Source organism: Vidua chalybeata, chromosome 6 (genome assembly GCF_026979565.1).
Source record: "Vidua chalybeata isolate OUT-0048 chromosome 6, bVidCha1 merged haplotype, whole genome shotgun sequence".
Taxonomy (NCBI): domain Eukaryota; kingdom Metazoa; phylum Chordata; class Aves; order Passeriformes; family Viduidae; genus Vidua; species Vidua chalybeata.
Genome location: NC_071535.1, coordinates 28,734,042 through 28,752,356, shown reverse-complemented (window position 1 = coordinate 28,752,356; position 18,315 = coordinate 28,734,042). Strand labels below are relative to the sequence as shown.

At 32.6% G+C, this 18,315-nt stretch overlaps 1 protein-coding gene across 3 annotated transcripts in view; it reads right to left on the bottom strand.

The window, feature by feature from the left end:
• The window catches only part of NOVA1 (NOVA alternative splicing regulator 1), a 142,299-nt gene that overhangs the window by 20,805 nt on the left and 103,179 nt on the right, over positions 1 to 18,315 (bottom strand). For 2 of the 3 annotated variants that reach the window (XM_053945584.1, XM_053945586.1), the window contains 2 exons: positions 12,488 to 12,654; positions 2,133 to 2,204 (listed from right to left, as the gene is read on the bottom strand). In XM_053945584.1, coding sequence (XP_053801559.1) covers positions 2,133 to 2,204; positions 12,488 to 12,654 — 239 coding nt within the window. The remainder of the gene's footprint in view (positions 1 to 2,132; positions 2,205 to 12,487; positions 12,655 to 18,315) is intronic. The other variant, XM_053945585.1, reaches the window with a different exon arrangement.

Here is an 18,315-nt window from a genome sequence, read left to right as displayed (position 1 = left end):
GGCTACGGACAGGTTTAAGATGATTGTGCTGGAACCTATTTCCATGTGACAGCCGCAGTGCAGATACTTGTGGATACCCTGGTGCTGAATGCTAATCACCACTACAGCCTGGGAACAATTGCCAGTGACGTCACTTATCACCAGAATGAACAGAAAGGCCTTAATTGCCTTATCATGTGCTTTGTGCTTCCTGCTGAATGGCTAGAAATCACTAGAAAATATAGGAAGGGATAAAATAATCATAAACCTGTACAAGTTTCAATAGTTAATAATAAAAGCAGTTCCAAAAGTCAATTAAGGAACTAATTACTCTTCTTCATATATACAGTTCTGATGCTGTTCAAAAAAGGTCTTGATTACTTGTATGAAAACTGAATTGAACACAGGTTATGAATAAAATGCATTAAAATATATAATTTGGGATATAGACGAGACACAAAGCATACATGTCACTTAGCTCGTGAATTTAGCTATATTATTTGACAATATTCTCATAGAACAACTTTCTATAAACATAAGTATTTTAGCTATTGAAAGGTCATTTAAAGTTTATACACTACACTATAATTCTGATAACATAAAATTCATAGAACAGATGAAAAGTAGGTGCTTCTCTTATGCTAATTAACATGCTCAAATTGTATATCCTGTAAATAAAAGCACTTCCTTTTTCTCTAAATAATGATCATCAGGATATACTTATAATAAAAAAAAGCAGCGTGAAAGAAAAGAAAAATAGTAAGAACCCTTTAAAAAACAATCTCTGCACTCATTTTCAAAACCTTTTAATTAAAATAAACAAAATACTATAATTAAGAGAGAGAGAATAAAAACTGAACAGAGCTCATAAAACATCCCTAGGTGTTGGCAAAGATTTCATCTTTGTCATTTAATGATGATGAAGCCAAGTAACTGTTGCTGGAATGGAAGCAGGCTGATGAAGAAGGCTTTCAAGTTGAAGTCAAGGATATCACAACCTATATTTTTCTATTAATTCTATCTGTACAATTTCTTTCTAAATTCCATTACTTTCTGCAGTTGACACCCCCTTTAATAAATGCCATGTGTTGATCAAAGGTATAATGGTTTAATACGCTTCTGTTCATGTGAAATTGTTTGTTCATACACCAGCAAGTTCTAAGCAGTTCAAAAAATATCAGAGAATCAGTAATTAATAACAGTGTTAACTTTCAGGGGAAATTAGCTTGTGAAGTAAACTTTTCTCATATTTGATGCTATTTATGCAAGATCTGATAGCAACATTCAGCTAACTGAAACGGACTGGGGGAACTCTTAGCATATACTAAATACTTACATTATTTGAACACAAAGTACATTAAGTTTAACAGTACATCAAAAATAAATAAAGTATTTTTTAAGCATGAATAAGTTCTAAAAAGCATGCTATGTAGCAATTTTTTACAATTTTTATAGGGAAGACAAAGATAATATCATAATTTTTGGACACAATCAACTGGACATGGACTTTTCCAGTTAAAATAAAAATAAATCAGTATAATTAACATGCTGCTAAAAGGACAGTTTATGCATTTAAAATATGATATGAATTAAACTAACTTAGATTTGAATGTTTTTAGAGAGATTTAATTTTACTTCATTGTTCATCAATAAATTTTCATTTAAAATACTTTAAATAATGTGCCTATGTTACTGTCCACAAACACATTTCAAAATTCTGCAATAAAGAAGTCTGTTCGCCATTGCTGAGTTGAATTCCAGTTATTTAAGCATGGATTTAGGGGTAATTCTATTATAATATAAAACTGATCCAGGAAGTAAATACGTGTGTGCATATATACACAAACACATATAAACCAAGAGTTACTCTGTCTACAAACACACCAGTTTTGTATCCTTGCAATTTATCAAATGGAAAAAAAAAAATCAACCCAACTGATACTTTGCTTTCATCAGACATTTTAATGAAGCCCACCAAAATAAATTAAAAGAACCATTTACTTCACCAATTTCTAACAAGAGTTAGTTATCTATGGTTATGGGTGTATATATGTGAATGAACGAATAAATCCTTAACCCACCATATCTTTTTCTCCAGTTTGCAAGCTGTCACCCGTGAAAAGTATGGTGTAGATGGTAGGATGATACTGTACCTGATTGGCTCTGGAGGTGGTCATGGGATCAGATGGAGAGGACTTGGTGGTAGTTGGGGAAGATGGCAATGTCTGGGAACAAAGCAGTTCAGGAGCAAATCAACCTTTACAAGCCTTAGACTGAACAGTTAAAAAAATAAATAAACCAACAAAATAACATAACTAGAAAATTAAAAGAAATAAAAAATGCCTAAGACAAAAAATCTTTCTCCTACTCATTGGAACTTAATGGAATTTAAAGTCAATTAGATAAATAATGCATGTAAATATGCATGCTTATGCATGTAAAAACAAATTAATGACTTGAAATCAAGATGGTGAACTCACATAAATACTCAAAAATATGCTGACCACATGAGGAATATATTCTTTCCTCTCTCCTCCTCTTGGGGAAAGTGAAGACTATAAGTAAACAAAAATTCCAGCAAGTTCAATGAGCACACTAGAAACAGTTATCAGTCTACGAACAAACAGGGCCAATGTCTGAAAAAAGTTAAGAGACATTTACTCTGGCACTTTATAAAGCACCATTCTACAGTAAGGACTTATAGCCAGCAAACTGTGTTCCATACCTTACAACAGTTACGCTGAAGCTACCAAGTTTCTGGCAATATTCTAACTGCTAAAATATTCATTGATCTTTTTTAATCTAGAAGCAGGTGAAAAAATGTAAGCATCAATCTCATGATGGATGAACATGCAACTTATACTTTCATAACAAATAACTACAAAATATTTATGATTAGTGTTAAAAACGTTCATTTAGTTGAGCAAAGGTCAATAGCTTATTATAGTTCTGTGTTCAAAATAAACACAAAAAAGAATTAAGAGTCATATTTATTGATCATCTTTTCTAAATAATATACATACGCTTAACATTATTTTTTGAACACATTAAAAAAGCACTGCTCTGTTTAAAAATTTTATATACACATTTCTCCTTTAAAAGTATTAGATTGTGACAGAAAACCTCTTCTTTTTTTTTATAAATGTAGTAAAAATGTAAAATTCCAATTTTCAAAACATAACATACAATACTTATTCAAAGCATGTTTGTGACATCTTTGCAGTATATAAATATTATATCAAAAATTACACTATTTTTATGTCAAGAAATAAGTGCTAAAGTGCTATACAATGGAATTTATCATATGCTCATATAGTTACTAACCAAAACTATTTAGAAATAAATAAAGCAAAATTTCACACTTTCAGCAGTTCTGTTACTTACAATCATTGACAGTCCCTCATAAAATAGGTATACATACTTTTGCACTAAAACTCTTAATGCATATGAGAAAGCTGGGACACTGTGAATGCATAAAGTTGTGTATTAGCAAAATATGGGCTTGTACATATGCACACACAAATATTTTAGATGTATGTTAAACAGTATGAAGATCCATTTTTCATAGTTTGTACATAAACAAGCAGTCAAAACAGGAAAAATAAAACCTTAAGAAACAGATCCCTATTTTGTGCTTCCAACTTGTTACTCATTGTAAAACAATAAAAACAAATAAAACCAGTTTAAGTATCAACTAGGACTCTTTTCTTGATGTTTATGTAGAAAATACTATCATGTATAGGACCTTATAAAAAATATGCAGCTATTGGTCAGTAGGAACCCCACATTGTAAAAATCAAGGCGATTATAAAGGATTCTCCCATGTCTTTATGTACCAAACATGGGACCATCATGAGGGGTCCATTTGTGAGGGGCTAGAATTATTTAGCAGAAGATGTGTCTGATTCCACAGTAGTTCACAGTTAAGCTTGTTCAGATATAGAATTATAGTTCTGATTTTAGTGAGATGATGCAGCATTTCTCTTACCAAAGTCTGAAATTACAATGAACTGATTTTTACCATTTAAGACTAAACAGGAAAAAAAAATTAAAAAAAAAAAAAAAAAAAAATAAAACAAAACAAAAAAAAATCCCAACCAAAAAGAATGGAGAATTATTTATTGTCCCAATAGCTTTTTTATTATAGCTAAGTATTAAACTTCCATCCTGAAATCCCCAAAAGAAAAAAAATGCTAATATATTTTGACTAAAATATTTCAGAAAACTGAGAGCTTGTGTTATCAACACCACTGCTAACTACCACATATGGTACTGTATGCTGTTTTGGTATGCTAGGTTGCTAATCAAAAGGAAAAATAGTTTGTTCTTCACAGTCGTTATCTAACTTAACTAGTGGATTTATAGGGAAATATGTAGAACACTTCAGCACTGGATAATGACAATCACTGGTACCACAGATGATTTAAGAAACTGGAAACTTCTCAGATTTCAATTCATATCAATCTTCCTAAAGCACAGATATATATAGTCATGATGAAAAAAGGAGTGATGATAATAATTTCAGGTGACTGTTGAACTATAACATCTACAAAGTAGAAGCATTTCATTATTTATTTTAGCAAAAGCCTGTTTAAAATACAACGGGAAAAAAGAGATTATTAAATTTAAAAGCAAAGACTGTATTAATGAACAAGAATCAACTATGAAAAACACCTTTTATTCAAAAAAGGCTAAATACTGAAAATAATTCTTTTTTGTCTTGTGCTTTTGATGCTTTTTTCCTTTATATATCAGGTTGTTTGTATTTGAGGCTTGATCTCTCTTACACTCTTTACTGACATAACTACTTTTAGTTTTATATATATATATGTATACACACACATATATATAAAAAATAATTGACAGTGTTTTGTAAAAAAATAATTGACAGTGTTTTGTAAGAATTAATCTCTTTTCATGCTTCCATATAATTCTGAAGATACACCTATTTATTTCTCTCATATCAAAGTAACACAAAATGATTTTTCAAACATTAGAAAGTCCCCACCAGAAACAGGCATTTGGAGTTTGCACTGAATTTTCACTGGCTGATAAGTATTATACAGTTTCAATTGCTTTTCAAAAACTTTTCAGCAAAATTGCTTCTGAAAGAAAGTTGGATAGAACTCAATATTCTGACTTATTATGCAGCATAGAATGTTTTGGTATTTTGCTTTTAAATTGGCAAAACTTTCGCATTAGGCAAGCACTCAAATTTAGTAGTTAGGTTTCTGACAATGAGATGTATAAACAGGTTAGAAATTGTAAGATGAATTTACATTACAAGTTTCAATTTTTAAGTCTGCTACTTCCATATGGTAATTGAGGATTTCCTGAAATTGCAGGTTGGCTACTGACAATGTTATAAAACAAATGTTAGAATTTCTACCACACACCACTTCTAAAACTCGCAGAGTGTTTTTTAAGATATTTCTTGACTAGTATAACCTAAGCCATGATGAAATTAAACTTCTCTGTTTTTTTAAATACTATTACCTTTCCTACTACTTATGAGATGAGTTACATGTTACAGTGTGTTTGTTCTGACTTTACCCTTCTAGAACATGTGTTTGAGAAAACAGATTTTAAGTATTTAAAAAGGAGCCTAATTTTAGAAAAAAAAAAATCCGTTTTAGTCATATTTGAGTCATAGTATCTTCTGAAAGTCCAAGAAAATACTACTACTTTTTTGTGCTCAAACACTGACTATACTGTGAGAGACTTCTCTCAGGGAGCACAACACACTAAAGTGTGCAGAAATATGGTAAAATCATGGCACTTCCATTCTTGATATTTTTTGATTAACAGAGTGAAGATATAGCTGTACCATGGCAATATAGATTACATACAGTCCATCTGCATGGTGTTTCAAAAGGTCTCTGAGTCCTATTTTGTTTAGTATGACGCCCTTATATACATATTTACACTAAAGAAATTTCAATACTTACACCATGGTTAATAAATAATAAAACTGTACTGAGACAATTAACTCTCAGTACTTACTAGTATATTTATATATGTAGGACTAGAAAGAAAAGGCAGAAAATGAAATATTATTTGAAACAGGGTTACAGACATGAAAGCATAGAAAAAACATCATTTAAATGTGAAGGTGAGACTGTATTTGCAGCTTACCATTTTCTAGTTTCTCACTACAGAGCTTGCCAAACAAAGGAGATCTTGGTAATAACATTACCTGCAATAAATAACTATTAAGACTAACCTAATATTGAGTTTCAATCCTGCATATATTAATATTGGTGCTTTTAATCACTGAAATTACTGTGATAAAACTAATTTGCTTAAGTCAATATTTTAATGCACTTTAGGAAAAGGTGTTATCTTTAAAAAAATTATATTAAACAGTTTAAGACCTTCTGCAGTTAAAATGAGAAACAGAGAGAACTGCAAGGCCCTACTGTTCTGAACAACCTACAAGACTGACTTACTAGACTTCCAACACTATCAGAGATAAGCCTTTCTTAGCAAAATGCTGCTTTGCTAAACAGAGAGTCTTCTTCACATCTGCTGTGATCTCCTTTAGTCTGTAACTCTGCTAAAAAATTCTTATCTTGGAGATGACTGTATAAATATATATAACACATTTCAAAAAATATAATTTGGATAAAGAAATAATCAAGGATTAATAATTTGCTTACAATTCAGACTGTAAAAAGGCTACTTTGATGACTTCAGTGATCTATATTTTCTTCCTACCTTTTCATTTCTGTAAAGAACAAATAAAAAAAAAATGATTACATGTCAGTCTCTGCATTTGGTTTTGCTTTTGAGTGGAAGAAAAGACAGGGCATAGGGGAAAATATATAGGGAAATACAAAAAGACTAAGAAGTAACTCGTCTGTATTTATGAACTCTTGGGAACCTGACTTTGAGAAAGGAAATAAGTATGGTTAAGTATGATCACGAAGAAAGATTATCTCATGTTTTGTCAAAGACAAGATGGGATAAGAAGCTTGAAGCAAACCACCAGGTTCCATTCAGATCACCAGAGCAACTCTGGATGAAAGGAATAATTTAGAATTACTATTGCAGTAAAAGGGACAAAAAATAATGAGACCTCCTCTTTCATCAAAACTTGTCACAGTAACACAGAACTACTACAAGATCTGGTGCTGTTACATAGAAATAACAGCAAACTGAAGTATGTAACTAGGCACAGCCATGAGAAATCCTGTAAGATATAGGTTTAAGATTCCTTTTGGAAGAGAAGGTTACCTCTTCATTCTGGGATACTTTGGGATACAGAAAGATACACCAAAACTGCAAAGTCATTAGAAGGCATGAGAGGACTTAAGAATTTTTTGAAGAACCAAAACACCACTGAAAATTTATGTGAAGTTGAATGCTGCTGTTCATCCCCCAACAAAATAGTCTATTCTCATTCCACTTTTGAAGCAGATAGTTAACAGCTACAATGTTGACTGCATTTATAGACAAAGTTTTTCATAAATATTGAGATTATATTCAACACTGATGAAATGAAACAGAAAATAAAACAAGTGATCTGCCAGCAGAATTAAGCACATGAGAGACAGGATAAAGTACACATATTTTTATGGAATACTAAACTTTTGCCATTGGATTCAACATACAGAACTAAGCAGCTTTTTTTTGTTCTTGCATCTTGTGAAGACCCCTGCATATCTTATTATATATTGCAAAATAATAACTGGTGTGATTTTTCATCTCTGTTCACAAGTGAAAAAAGTTTATGAGAAGTTTTTAACTAGATGAAAAGATGACACTGTGATCTATGAAGATACTTATTTTTTGCTTAAATGAAAACCTTAATTTTCACATATTCTACAGTTTATTAAGATTCATCTAGGTGATAGACTTTTTTTCTTCAATGGATGATTAAGAAAAGAAAGGCTTCTCAGAAGGGATAGGCTTTTTAAGAAACCAATGAAAGTTTCTTAAGGAAGGAAGAATCTGAGCAAATTGGTGGATTAAGAATGAATACAATCCAGCAATGTGCACATGCAGGCCACAAAGCAAACTGCACCCTAGGCTGCCCCAGAAGTGTGTTTAGGAGGATGAGAAGTGGTTCTGTCCCTCTGCTCTAGTGCGACTCCACCTGCAGTGCTGCATCCACCTCTGGGGCTCTCAGGACAGGAGAGACATGGACCTGCTGGAGAAGATCCAGAATAGGACCAAAAAGATGATTAAGTGACTGGAGCACCTCTCCTATGAAGACAGGCTGTGAGAATTGGCATTGTTTATTCTGGAGACAGGAAAGCTTCTTAGAGACTTTAGAGCAGACTTTCATCACTTAAAAGGGGCCTATAGGAAAAATTGGGACAGACTTTTTATCAGGTAGAGTAGTGACTGGATGAGGGATGAGGTTTTTAAACTGAAACAGATAGATCTAGATCAGATATTAGGGAAAAGCCTTACTGTGATGGTGATGAGGCACTAGAAGAAGTTGACCAGAGAAACTGTGGATGATCCATACTTGGAACTGTTCAAAACCAGATTGGATAAGGCAACCTGGTCTAGTGTTGCTGACACAGGGGGTGGATCTAGATAATCTTTAGTTTGCCTTCCAACTAAAACCTTTCCATGATTCTATGAAGTCTACTGAGCCTTTATAGTCTGAAGAACTCATAATCCAAACCAACAATCCTCTCCTCCATTTAAGCCAATATTTTCAGCTGTGTATTCTTAAACTCAGGTTCTATATAGGCATTTGAAAGAAAAAGGTTTTATTTAAAAACTATTAAGTTTTCTTTTTTGTTGTTGATCAACATTTCTGGAGTAAAAGCAATTGTTTTCAACAGAGGAAAATTAAATTACAAGTCTGAGTACAGACAATAACTTTTGTAGATTTTGAATAAAATAACTGGGACCATGATTAATAAACAGAAAATTAACTCATGAGACATTAATTATCTACTGAAAAAGCTGAAGTGAAACTGGTTCTAATAAAAGCTTCAATTGGAAGTTCTATACATGAAAGTTTTACCCTAGGAGAGGGAGGAGGAAATTCTAAATCCTTTTCTATGTTTTAAAAGACTTAAACATTTCATAGAATCAAAGAATCATTCAGGTAGGAAGTGATCTCAGAAGGCCAAACAGTGCAAACTCCTGCTTGAAGAACAGTTATTTTTAAGATAGGTCCTCTGTAGTTCCATAAAATGCACAGTTTGGCAATGGGCATCTCTGTTTCCATGTGCTTCCTGGACAGGCTGCTATAACATCTGCTATCTGCTACAACAGAAAGCTGGAAGGAAAATTGAACTAGCCTACAAAAAAGTTGTAATAATCTCTGAAATAGGTGATAAAACCAATTTAAGCAGCCTTTTTCATTGTTCATAAGAGTTGCTATTAATTTAGAGGCAAAATTTAAAGCTTTGGATTCTGATTACAAAGACTAAACAGCTCAGGTTCACGGTCTCTTATGAAAACATGTTTTTGTTCCTCTGAGTTATGTTATGGTTTGGAAGAGTTTGTATGACACTCATTAATAAATAGAGAAAAAAGAGGCTAAATGCTCATAGCAATTTCTGGAAAGAAAAAGGGCATAGGAACCTGTTCGTTATGGCTCAGAGATACTTAGAGAAACAGCAGATCATTGACATCCACAGAGATTGTCTATGTTGTGTAGATATAAAAGATACAAACATTTGCAAATTAAACTAGGTAGGTCTATCAGACCTACTTGGAGGAGAGAAGTCCCTGGTATCCACTGATAAGTCCAAAGGATTAGAAAAGACAAAAAACAAACTGGAGAAAGCTCAAAAGGAAGCACATAGATTTGCTTTCAAATCTTGTGCAGCGGAAAAAACTGAAGTAAAAGGGACAGAACGTTCAGATAGTGATTTCCATTAGTAAGGAGAAATGCCAAGCCAGAGTCAGCCTCTCTGTGTCCCATGCCTTTCCAGAAGACAGAAAGTGCTGAAGTTCAAGTAGTCAGCAAAGGCTTTACCTACTGCCTTTCTTCATTGAATCTAAAACCAGAAATTTTCTTTCTTAGCTCCCTTCCCTAGGGTGAATGTTGATAAAGCAGCCCAAGACAGAGAAATTCCAACAGAGAAATGAGAGCTGCATGCTCATACAGACATGAGTGGCTTTGCAAGACTTCAACCACTGGTGTCTTTATTCATGGGGAGAAAATTACATCTTCTTTTTGACTGAAACATTTTCAGAGTTCCTAAATGAAGGTCAATTTTTTTATTTCAGATAACTTTAAATTTTCTTCAATCTGCAATGTAATACTTTGTGTGCCAGTGTTCTTGGTCAACATTCTAAGACAGAAAGAACTATGTAAAATTTGGCATAAATAAAGAAATTACAAAAAATAAGACTTATTTTAAAAAACCCTCAAAATAACTAGTATTAAAAATTTCACTAATAATTTTAATAAAATTGTCATATTTGTTCTCTCAAGAAAATAAGAACACTGGAGCTCTAAATCACAGCAACCTCTTATAAAATATTATTCTCCTAAATTTTTAAATCAAGGTATTATATCTTTCATTAAGGTACAGTATACTCTGACACTGAAGGACAGATTAATTCACTCCAAATTCTACCTAAGAACTAAACTAACCATTTCATCTCTTGGTAAAAATAATGGATTTAGGTTTGAGTAAATTTTAGATTGAGTCAATGTTTATAGTGCATTAATTTATCATGAACAGATATTGCCTCATTAAAAGAGAATTTTAAAAATTCATTGTGGTTAAAATTGTTTAACATATGCACATGCATATCCCCAAATATTTGACGTTATATTATATACCTGTATGTATACAAGTAATATATTTATATTTTAAGATGCAAAGCTAGTATACATTGTACTTTAGTCTGTCTTAACTTCATTAGCAGTGACTGCATTCACTAATCCATCCCTCCAGAATTTAATTGAACTTAACATTTCAAATCAACAAACCCCAAACCAAACAAACTTTCAAAAAGGAGGAAAAAAATTGAAAATTTAAAAAAGAAAAAAAAAAAACAGCATCAAGTAAAGAAACAACCAAAGCAAACCAACCCGCCAAAAAACAAGCCCCCAAAAGAAAAGAAAAACAACCTCAACAACTTTGCAAATACATTTTCTAAAGAAATAGTGTGGACAACAAGATATATCATCTTCAGACACAAGAGAGTAATTATTTAGGCATTGCACTAAAGAGCTCTGTAATCCAGTTTCTCAGGATCTTACTGACTTACCTAAAAAACTAGCTTCATTTCATTTCAAAAGGGGAAAAACACTTTTTATTGCAATACAGAACAGTCATTTCCCAGTGGATTAAGAAATATTGGCATAAGATCCAATATTTTATCTGCAGAAAAGCCACTCAAAATATAGATCAATTTCAGATCTTTCTCTCTCTTTCAGGTATACTCATTTTCATGTCTACTAATTGAGAAACTGATTATATAAAATTGGGGGCTTTCTTTTTAGTATTTTCTTATAAATTATCTAGAGTAATTTGTATGCAAAATTATTGCATACAGAAAAAAATAAATAGTAGTAAATATTAGAAATCATATAAATGGTTTATGCATAGTTTCATCCATCTAAAGCAGTCTGTTGCAAACTCATCCTGCTCAAAAACATCTTTTTATAAGCATTCTATGTATGTTACTGTATACAAAGTAAAATAATTGCACATGGTTACCAAATTATAGGAAATTGAACCTTACTAGTGTGGAAGGACAAAACAATCTTTTCCCACACAGGATAGATGAGAAACTAAAATCTTTCCTCTACAGGATAGAGAGACAAGACAAAATTTTACTAATGTTCACTCTTTTCTTCATTCTTTTCTTATTCAATGCAATGTAAAATAACTTTAAAACCTGTATGATGAATATTTCCCATTCTCCTTACAGAGCAAAATTTTTAAAATTAAAATTTATATGGAAAATCAAAGAATAAAGAACTAGGGCAATAATAGCTTGCAAATAGTTTTTGCAGTACTCAAAGATTTTGAGTAGTAGAAGCCAAAAAATAATAGGCAAAAAGATGCTCAAAAATAACACAAAATGAAATTGTAAAAAAATTTCCCAAGTAAATTAACCTTATGTTTTAAACTTCTTACAGGCAAGACTTTAAATTATCTAATTTAGGGTCTAAAAAAGAAGTTACCTTTTTTCTTTTATTTATATACATAAACATAGAGAACACTCAGTTAATCTGTGATTTTTAGTAACACTTAAGATTTACATAGGGTTCACCATTTAAGATTAAAATTCAGCAATCTTTAACTAAGACCTAGAGGTCTATTATCACCTTATACAGTAAAGAAAAGTTTATGAAAAAAACACATTAGAGCATGGCATTGGAATTTATAAAACACTGTCTAAAAGAACTGCTGAGAAACATGGAACATGTAAGTACAAGGAAAAAAAGAGTACCAGCAAGTTAATAAAACCTAAACCAACATTTTCTTAAAGAACATGTTTACCCCTTCCAGCACTAAAGCTTTAACACTTCTAAGGAGCTGCTGTGACTCTCTATTCCCAAGCAAAAACTCACTTGTTTGATGCGGTCTGGATTAACAGTGGTCTGAGGCTGTAGGATGCTGACAGGCTCTGTCTTGGCCACATTCTGAGGCATTTCTCGAATCTTCTCTGCAATGAAGCCATGAACTGCATTTAGTGCTTCGACTGTTCCCTGGATCAGACACACCCGCTCCGTAGTACCTGCAAATACCAAAAGTCATCTGAATGCTGTGGATTCTTCAAGGTCCCACAAACTGCTTCAATTAGGGCACAAAGATGGCACTCAAAGGCAATGCTGCAAAACCAATGAGCAATACCTTCCTAAAAGTCCGAATGAGAGATTTCTGAAAGATAACATACTGATGATGTGAAGGTATTTTAAACAACTATTGGTGTAGATCCCACAATCATTAACTTTCCAAGTCAGCCTGGATAACATCAGTCAGAATACTCATAACCTTCTTCCAAAGTGAAATTGCTCTGTTTGTGCTACAAAAAATCCACACCAATTCTCATCTATCGATTCCTTATTTAAAAACATCTACAGCATGGCTGAAGATGGATGCAGAACTGTGGAAAAATACTTGTGGTTTTTTTTTTTTTTTTTTTTTGTTTTTTTTGTTTTGTTTGTTTTTTTTTTGTTTTTTTTTTGGTTTTTTTTTGGGTTTTTTTTTGTTTTTTTTTGTTTGTTTTTGTTGTTTTTTTTTTTGTGATGAGACTGGTTTTAGATTATTTTATATGGCTTTACTGTATAGCAAACAAGGGGTATTTTACATATTGGGTTACAGTTTGATACACCTTCACTAAACAAATATAAAACCTCCGAGTACCAATCCTAAGGGTAAGAGTATAATACTTCACTGAAACAATCCATGTTCTACAGAATATGTTCCACATATCAAGACACTTAAATAGGTTCCAGAAAACCAGTTTTGACTTGAAAAACAGGATCTGACAGGAGTTGGAAAAAATTCCCCAAAACCCTCAAAACCAACTTAAAATGGAATATTGTAGTTTCCAATTTCATTCTGCAGGAACACCAACATAAGGCAACCTACAAACTCAAGTAAAACTGCCTTAAAATTTCACATAATTTGTACTTTTAAAAACATATTTTTACATTTCCAACACACACAATTTTTTGATATTCATCACCTCACTCGTCTTCAAATACTGATAGAACAGTTCTACTAACAGAAGATGATTATAAAATGAACTATCAAGATACTGGTGTATTCCTAAAAATACAGTAATACCATAATACTGATTTTGTTGCAAAGATACGTATCTCTATTCAATGTCAGTGCATATTTTCCTTCAAGACTATGGAAAGAGGGAGCAAAATAACAAATCTGAGTCATGGAATTAGCACAAAAATAAATAAAATAATATTTTTCATTTATATACTCCTAGTAAATACTATTGATATAAGGTCACAAATTAATCTTTTCTCACATAAAATTCATTCACTCTACCTAAGGAAATGAAAATGACAATGTAATGATGTGGCAAATACTAATAAGTTTACAACAATTTCTGAAATTCACCACATGTTGGTTGGCCTCATTTCCACTGTACAACCTGCATGGAATCACACAGATTAATGTACCAGAGTGGTATGCAATCTTCTCCATAAAATTCCCTTCCTATCAATTTTCTGTTTATATAATCAGCTTTCATCATCTTAAGATATGCTTCTTACAAGAGTGCAACATAAATTTTAACAGAGAACAGTACTGCAACCTTAGGAATTTCCAAGAAAAGAACTGGGTTTTATTAGTTGATGCTTTTCACCTGCTTCTGTGGATGATCTCTAATATTAAATATTTTGCTACCTAAAGATGAAGAAGCACACTAAGAGCCTTGCCTGCTCTTAAAATAACATATTCACATATAGTTAAAATCTTATTTTTATCTTAAGTATCAAACAATACTGAAAATCAGCACTGGTAGAAGCACTACAGCAAAAAAGACAGAATAAGAAACATACTTTTTTTTGTCTAACAAAAGATGTTATTTAAAAATAATTAAAATTAGAATTAAAACATGTCAACCAATATTTCAAAATATGTCAGATTATTAATCCTTAATATAAAATTAGAATGTTCACACTCTTAACTGCAAGTTGTAAAAGTCTCCCAATCAAATGCATATTTCTCAAGAGGAAGCTTTTTAAAATATTTTTGTGACCTCTTACAGCATCTTTTCAACAAATCATCTTCAAAATATTGAAGCTAAAAAAAAAGCTAATTTCTTTCCCAAACACTCTCTCAGAAAAGGGAGTTTGACTGACACAAGTGAAAGTCACCACAGCCAATGAAACTTGGTTCCTAGACAAAGCTTTCTTAATGCCTTTTTTCTTTTTCCTACTTGGCTTCCTCCCCTTTTGCAAACATCGCCTGTGGTTTCTGTGTAAAGCAATCCAGCTCCAAGGAAATGCTCTGGGGAGCCTTTACAAGGTAGTATTAATTGTCTCCTAAACGATGAGATGCGAGGTGGGCTGATCAATGCAGCTAATGCAAGTGTTCTCCGGCTCTGCAGACAACACACGGAAACAAAACACGGCTCGGGTTACGGGCCAGCCTCATTCAGAGAGCACTCAGCAGGGATGGCTCCTGTCAAAACACTTGAATGGAAAACACTCCGTGCTAAACAGGAATTTCGGTACACTTGACTTCAAGTGACTAAAGGCTGTTTTGCAATCCGTGGTATTTTAGAAGGTGCTGCATAATAAAAATGTGCCGTATGTAATACTTGAGACCAAACATGCTACGTTTCAGTATGTATAAACTACGATGTAGCAGCAGAAATCACTGCCCCATGAAAAAATAAAATTGTGCAAAAACACATCTCACACAGAGTTAAAGTCTGAAATTGTACATTTGCTTTGATAGTCATGTGCGCAAAAAAATGTAAAACTTAAAAAAATGTGGAGAAATTGTACACCTATACAGTTTTGAATTGTCTTAATATTTTTGAAGCAATGTTGTCATATTCCTTCACAACTGTAATAGCTTCTCACTCAGATACCAGAGTACAATAATTTACAAGAATTATGCAAAAGAAAAACTGCCAGCTACATGACCAACCTGTATAGTAAAAATAAACCTACGAATCACTAACACTGGTGAAATTTCTGTCATTTTAAGAGTTTTAGGCTCTCTAGTGTATGAATCAAAGTGTCAGACTGCTTATAATTTTCAGTTAACAGTTTTATCCAATCCTTTTTTCACATTTCTGTGAGCAAAAGCTCAGCCATGTATATATATACTTTTTGTCATATGATTTTCAGAATATGTATTTAAAATACAGACCTAATTTTTGAAATAGCTGACAAAGAAAATCAAACTACCAGAACTCACTACCCTTATTTATGTTGTGTAAGCATAAACAATATAAAATTATTCTCTTTTAAAAAATTATTTACAATTCAATTATGTGCTAGAGTCATGTATTGTACACTGCCTTTAATATATGAAGATACAATACATATAGAAGAGAAGAATAATTTTGACACAGATAATGGCTAAATGTAGAATAAGTGATCTTCATCCCTGCATGTTAAATAAACCCAGAAAAATGCTTTTATGTATGTTCAATAATAACAAAGTCCACAGCAGAAATTTGCATGTAGCTATAAATTGGAAAAAAAAGTATCTAAAAACATGCTGCTGATGTTTCTACAATCATTTGTTTTGTTTTTTCCTAAGGGACTCAAATTACTTTTCATCAAGTGCAGTGTCATTTCTTCCCCCTTATATTAGAATCCAAATTCAATTTGCATATGTGGGTTTTAACGTTTTCTTAGCAAATAAGAGGCAGAATCTAATTGCACAAAAATACCCTGCCTGTACACTCACCAAAAAATTTATTTGCAAAACCATTAGAGAAAAAAGGAAACCTTTATCTGTTTTTTTTAGTTTATTTTGTTTATTTAGAGGGGGGCATTTTTGGGCCCTTTTTTTCACACAGCATTATATAGAATATTTCTTTTTTCTCTTCAGTTCTATGGGAGATGGGAAAGTGATACCATTACCAGGCATCACACAATTTTTAGGAAAATAGACAAAAGACTCTTTTGATATCTAATAAATTAGGATTAAAACCTAAACAGGCTTGCAATAACTTTAAGAACTCATTTTTCCTTCTACCTCATGTAACTATCTAAAATTTTACTTCTGGCAAATATCCTTGGACACCATACTAATTTTTTCAAGAACTTCCAAATAACAGACCATGTTTTTTCTCTGAGAATGTTATTTACTTATTGGACAACTGATACAGCTTTTAAAACAACCATTAGAATAAATGGCAGGAGATGCAACAGGAAACAATCCTGATGCTTTTGATGTTTGTATTTCTGTACTTAACTGGCACACATCTATACATGGTTGCCACTAAAATTTAAAATGCTTACTTAAAGACTCTGATTCAGTGTGTAGGAGTTCTTCTGTACTCACAGAAATGCTCACTAAATGTTAACTGTGCTTCTGTGTCTTTGGAAAATAAGAAGCATTTCTCAGCTGAAATGTTTTGGGGAATGTATGGTACCTTTCAGAAATCTCAGGCATTTATGTGACTCTATAAACTTTACACTGGGCTTTTACATCAATCTTAAAGAGTATTTGAAAACCTAAAAAGCACAATGCAATAGCAGCCCAGGGTAATCCCAATACATCCAGTAATTAAATCTCCTTGTACTTTTCCAGTATACCATGCCAATTTCTTTCATACTAAAAGGGAGAACCTGTGAGAGAAGCCAAAGCTAAAACCTTAACTAAGTGAAAGCTGCACTATAGTCTCTCATCTGCTCATTTACATTAAGCTTCTTTTTGACAATTCCCAGTGCAGCACTCTACTAAACCAAATATCCCATACATGTATTTTTGCGACCCATGATCAACTGGCTGTTAGAGTACGATTCTATAGAACACCACACAGGCTGATTCAGCCAAAAACTGATCTTGCAATACCCTTGGTAAAATAGGACTGTGCTTTGACACTATTCCCAAGCAAACTAAAAATTGTCAGTAACTTGCTTAACATGAAATTCTGATAAACTCTTTCTTGGATATAACACTTCCACTGCACATTTGCATAAAGCCTCAGAAAATGAAAGTCATAAAATAAAAATGTTTTTTTTATTCAAATGCATTAGAAGTATCTCACAAGGTCTTCAACAGATATTGAAAAAAACCTGTGTCACATAAATGATAAAATGTAGTCTTAAATGCAACACATAAGAACATCCCACTGATATGTGAAGAGTTACAGAAATCTCAACTGGACAGTTTTGCCCTTCAGTTCCTATCTCTCTCCCCTATTCTTTTTACCTTGTTTCTTGACAGAGAATTAACTGGTCTTAACACAGACTCTGTATCCATATTCCTCACTGACAGAAAGGCATCTCTCAAAGCAAAGCCTGATGATCCCAAACCTTCCAAACTGAAAGGGAAAATGAGGGCTGGTTGAAATTCTATGGCATTGATATCCTGCTCTTGTTTGCATCCAAACAAAACAACGTTGGAGCTGCTTGCTCAGGACACTCACAAAAATAAGGGTGTGTTCACAGGAAGCCTTACCACCCTTAGCAGAAGAACCTGACCACTGAACTCAGGTGAATAACACATCTTTTAGGTATGACATGCAGACAGCCATGCACATGTGTGTGCACATACCTATTGATATCCACATTTATACCAATTTATTTTACTGTGAGTGAATAGGTGACAACTTTCACTAGAACTTAGATATTGAAATGGATCAAGTTTAAAAATTTTGCAAAACTTATGAAATGTATGAATCCTCAGAGTTATATGAAAACAAGTTTTACAATCTGTTGCGATTTGGTCACAAGACTGA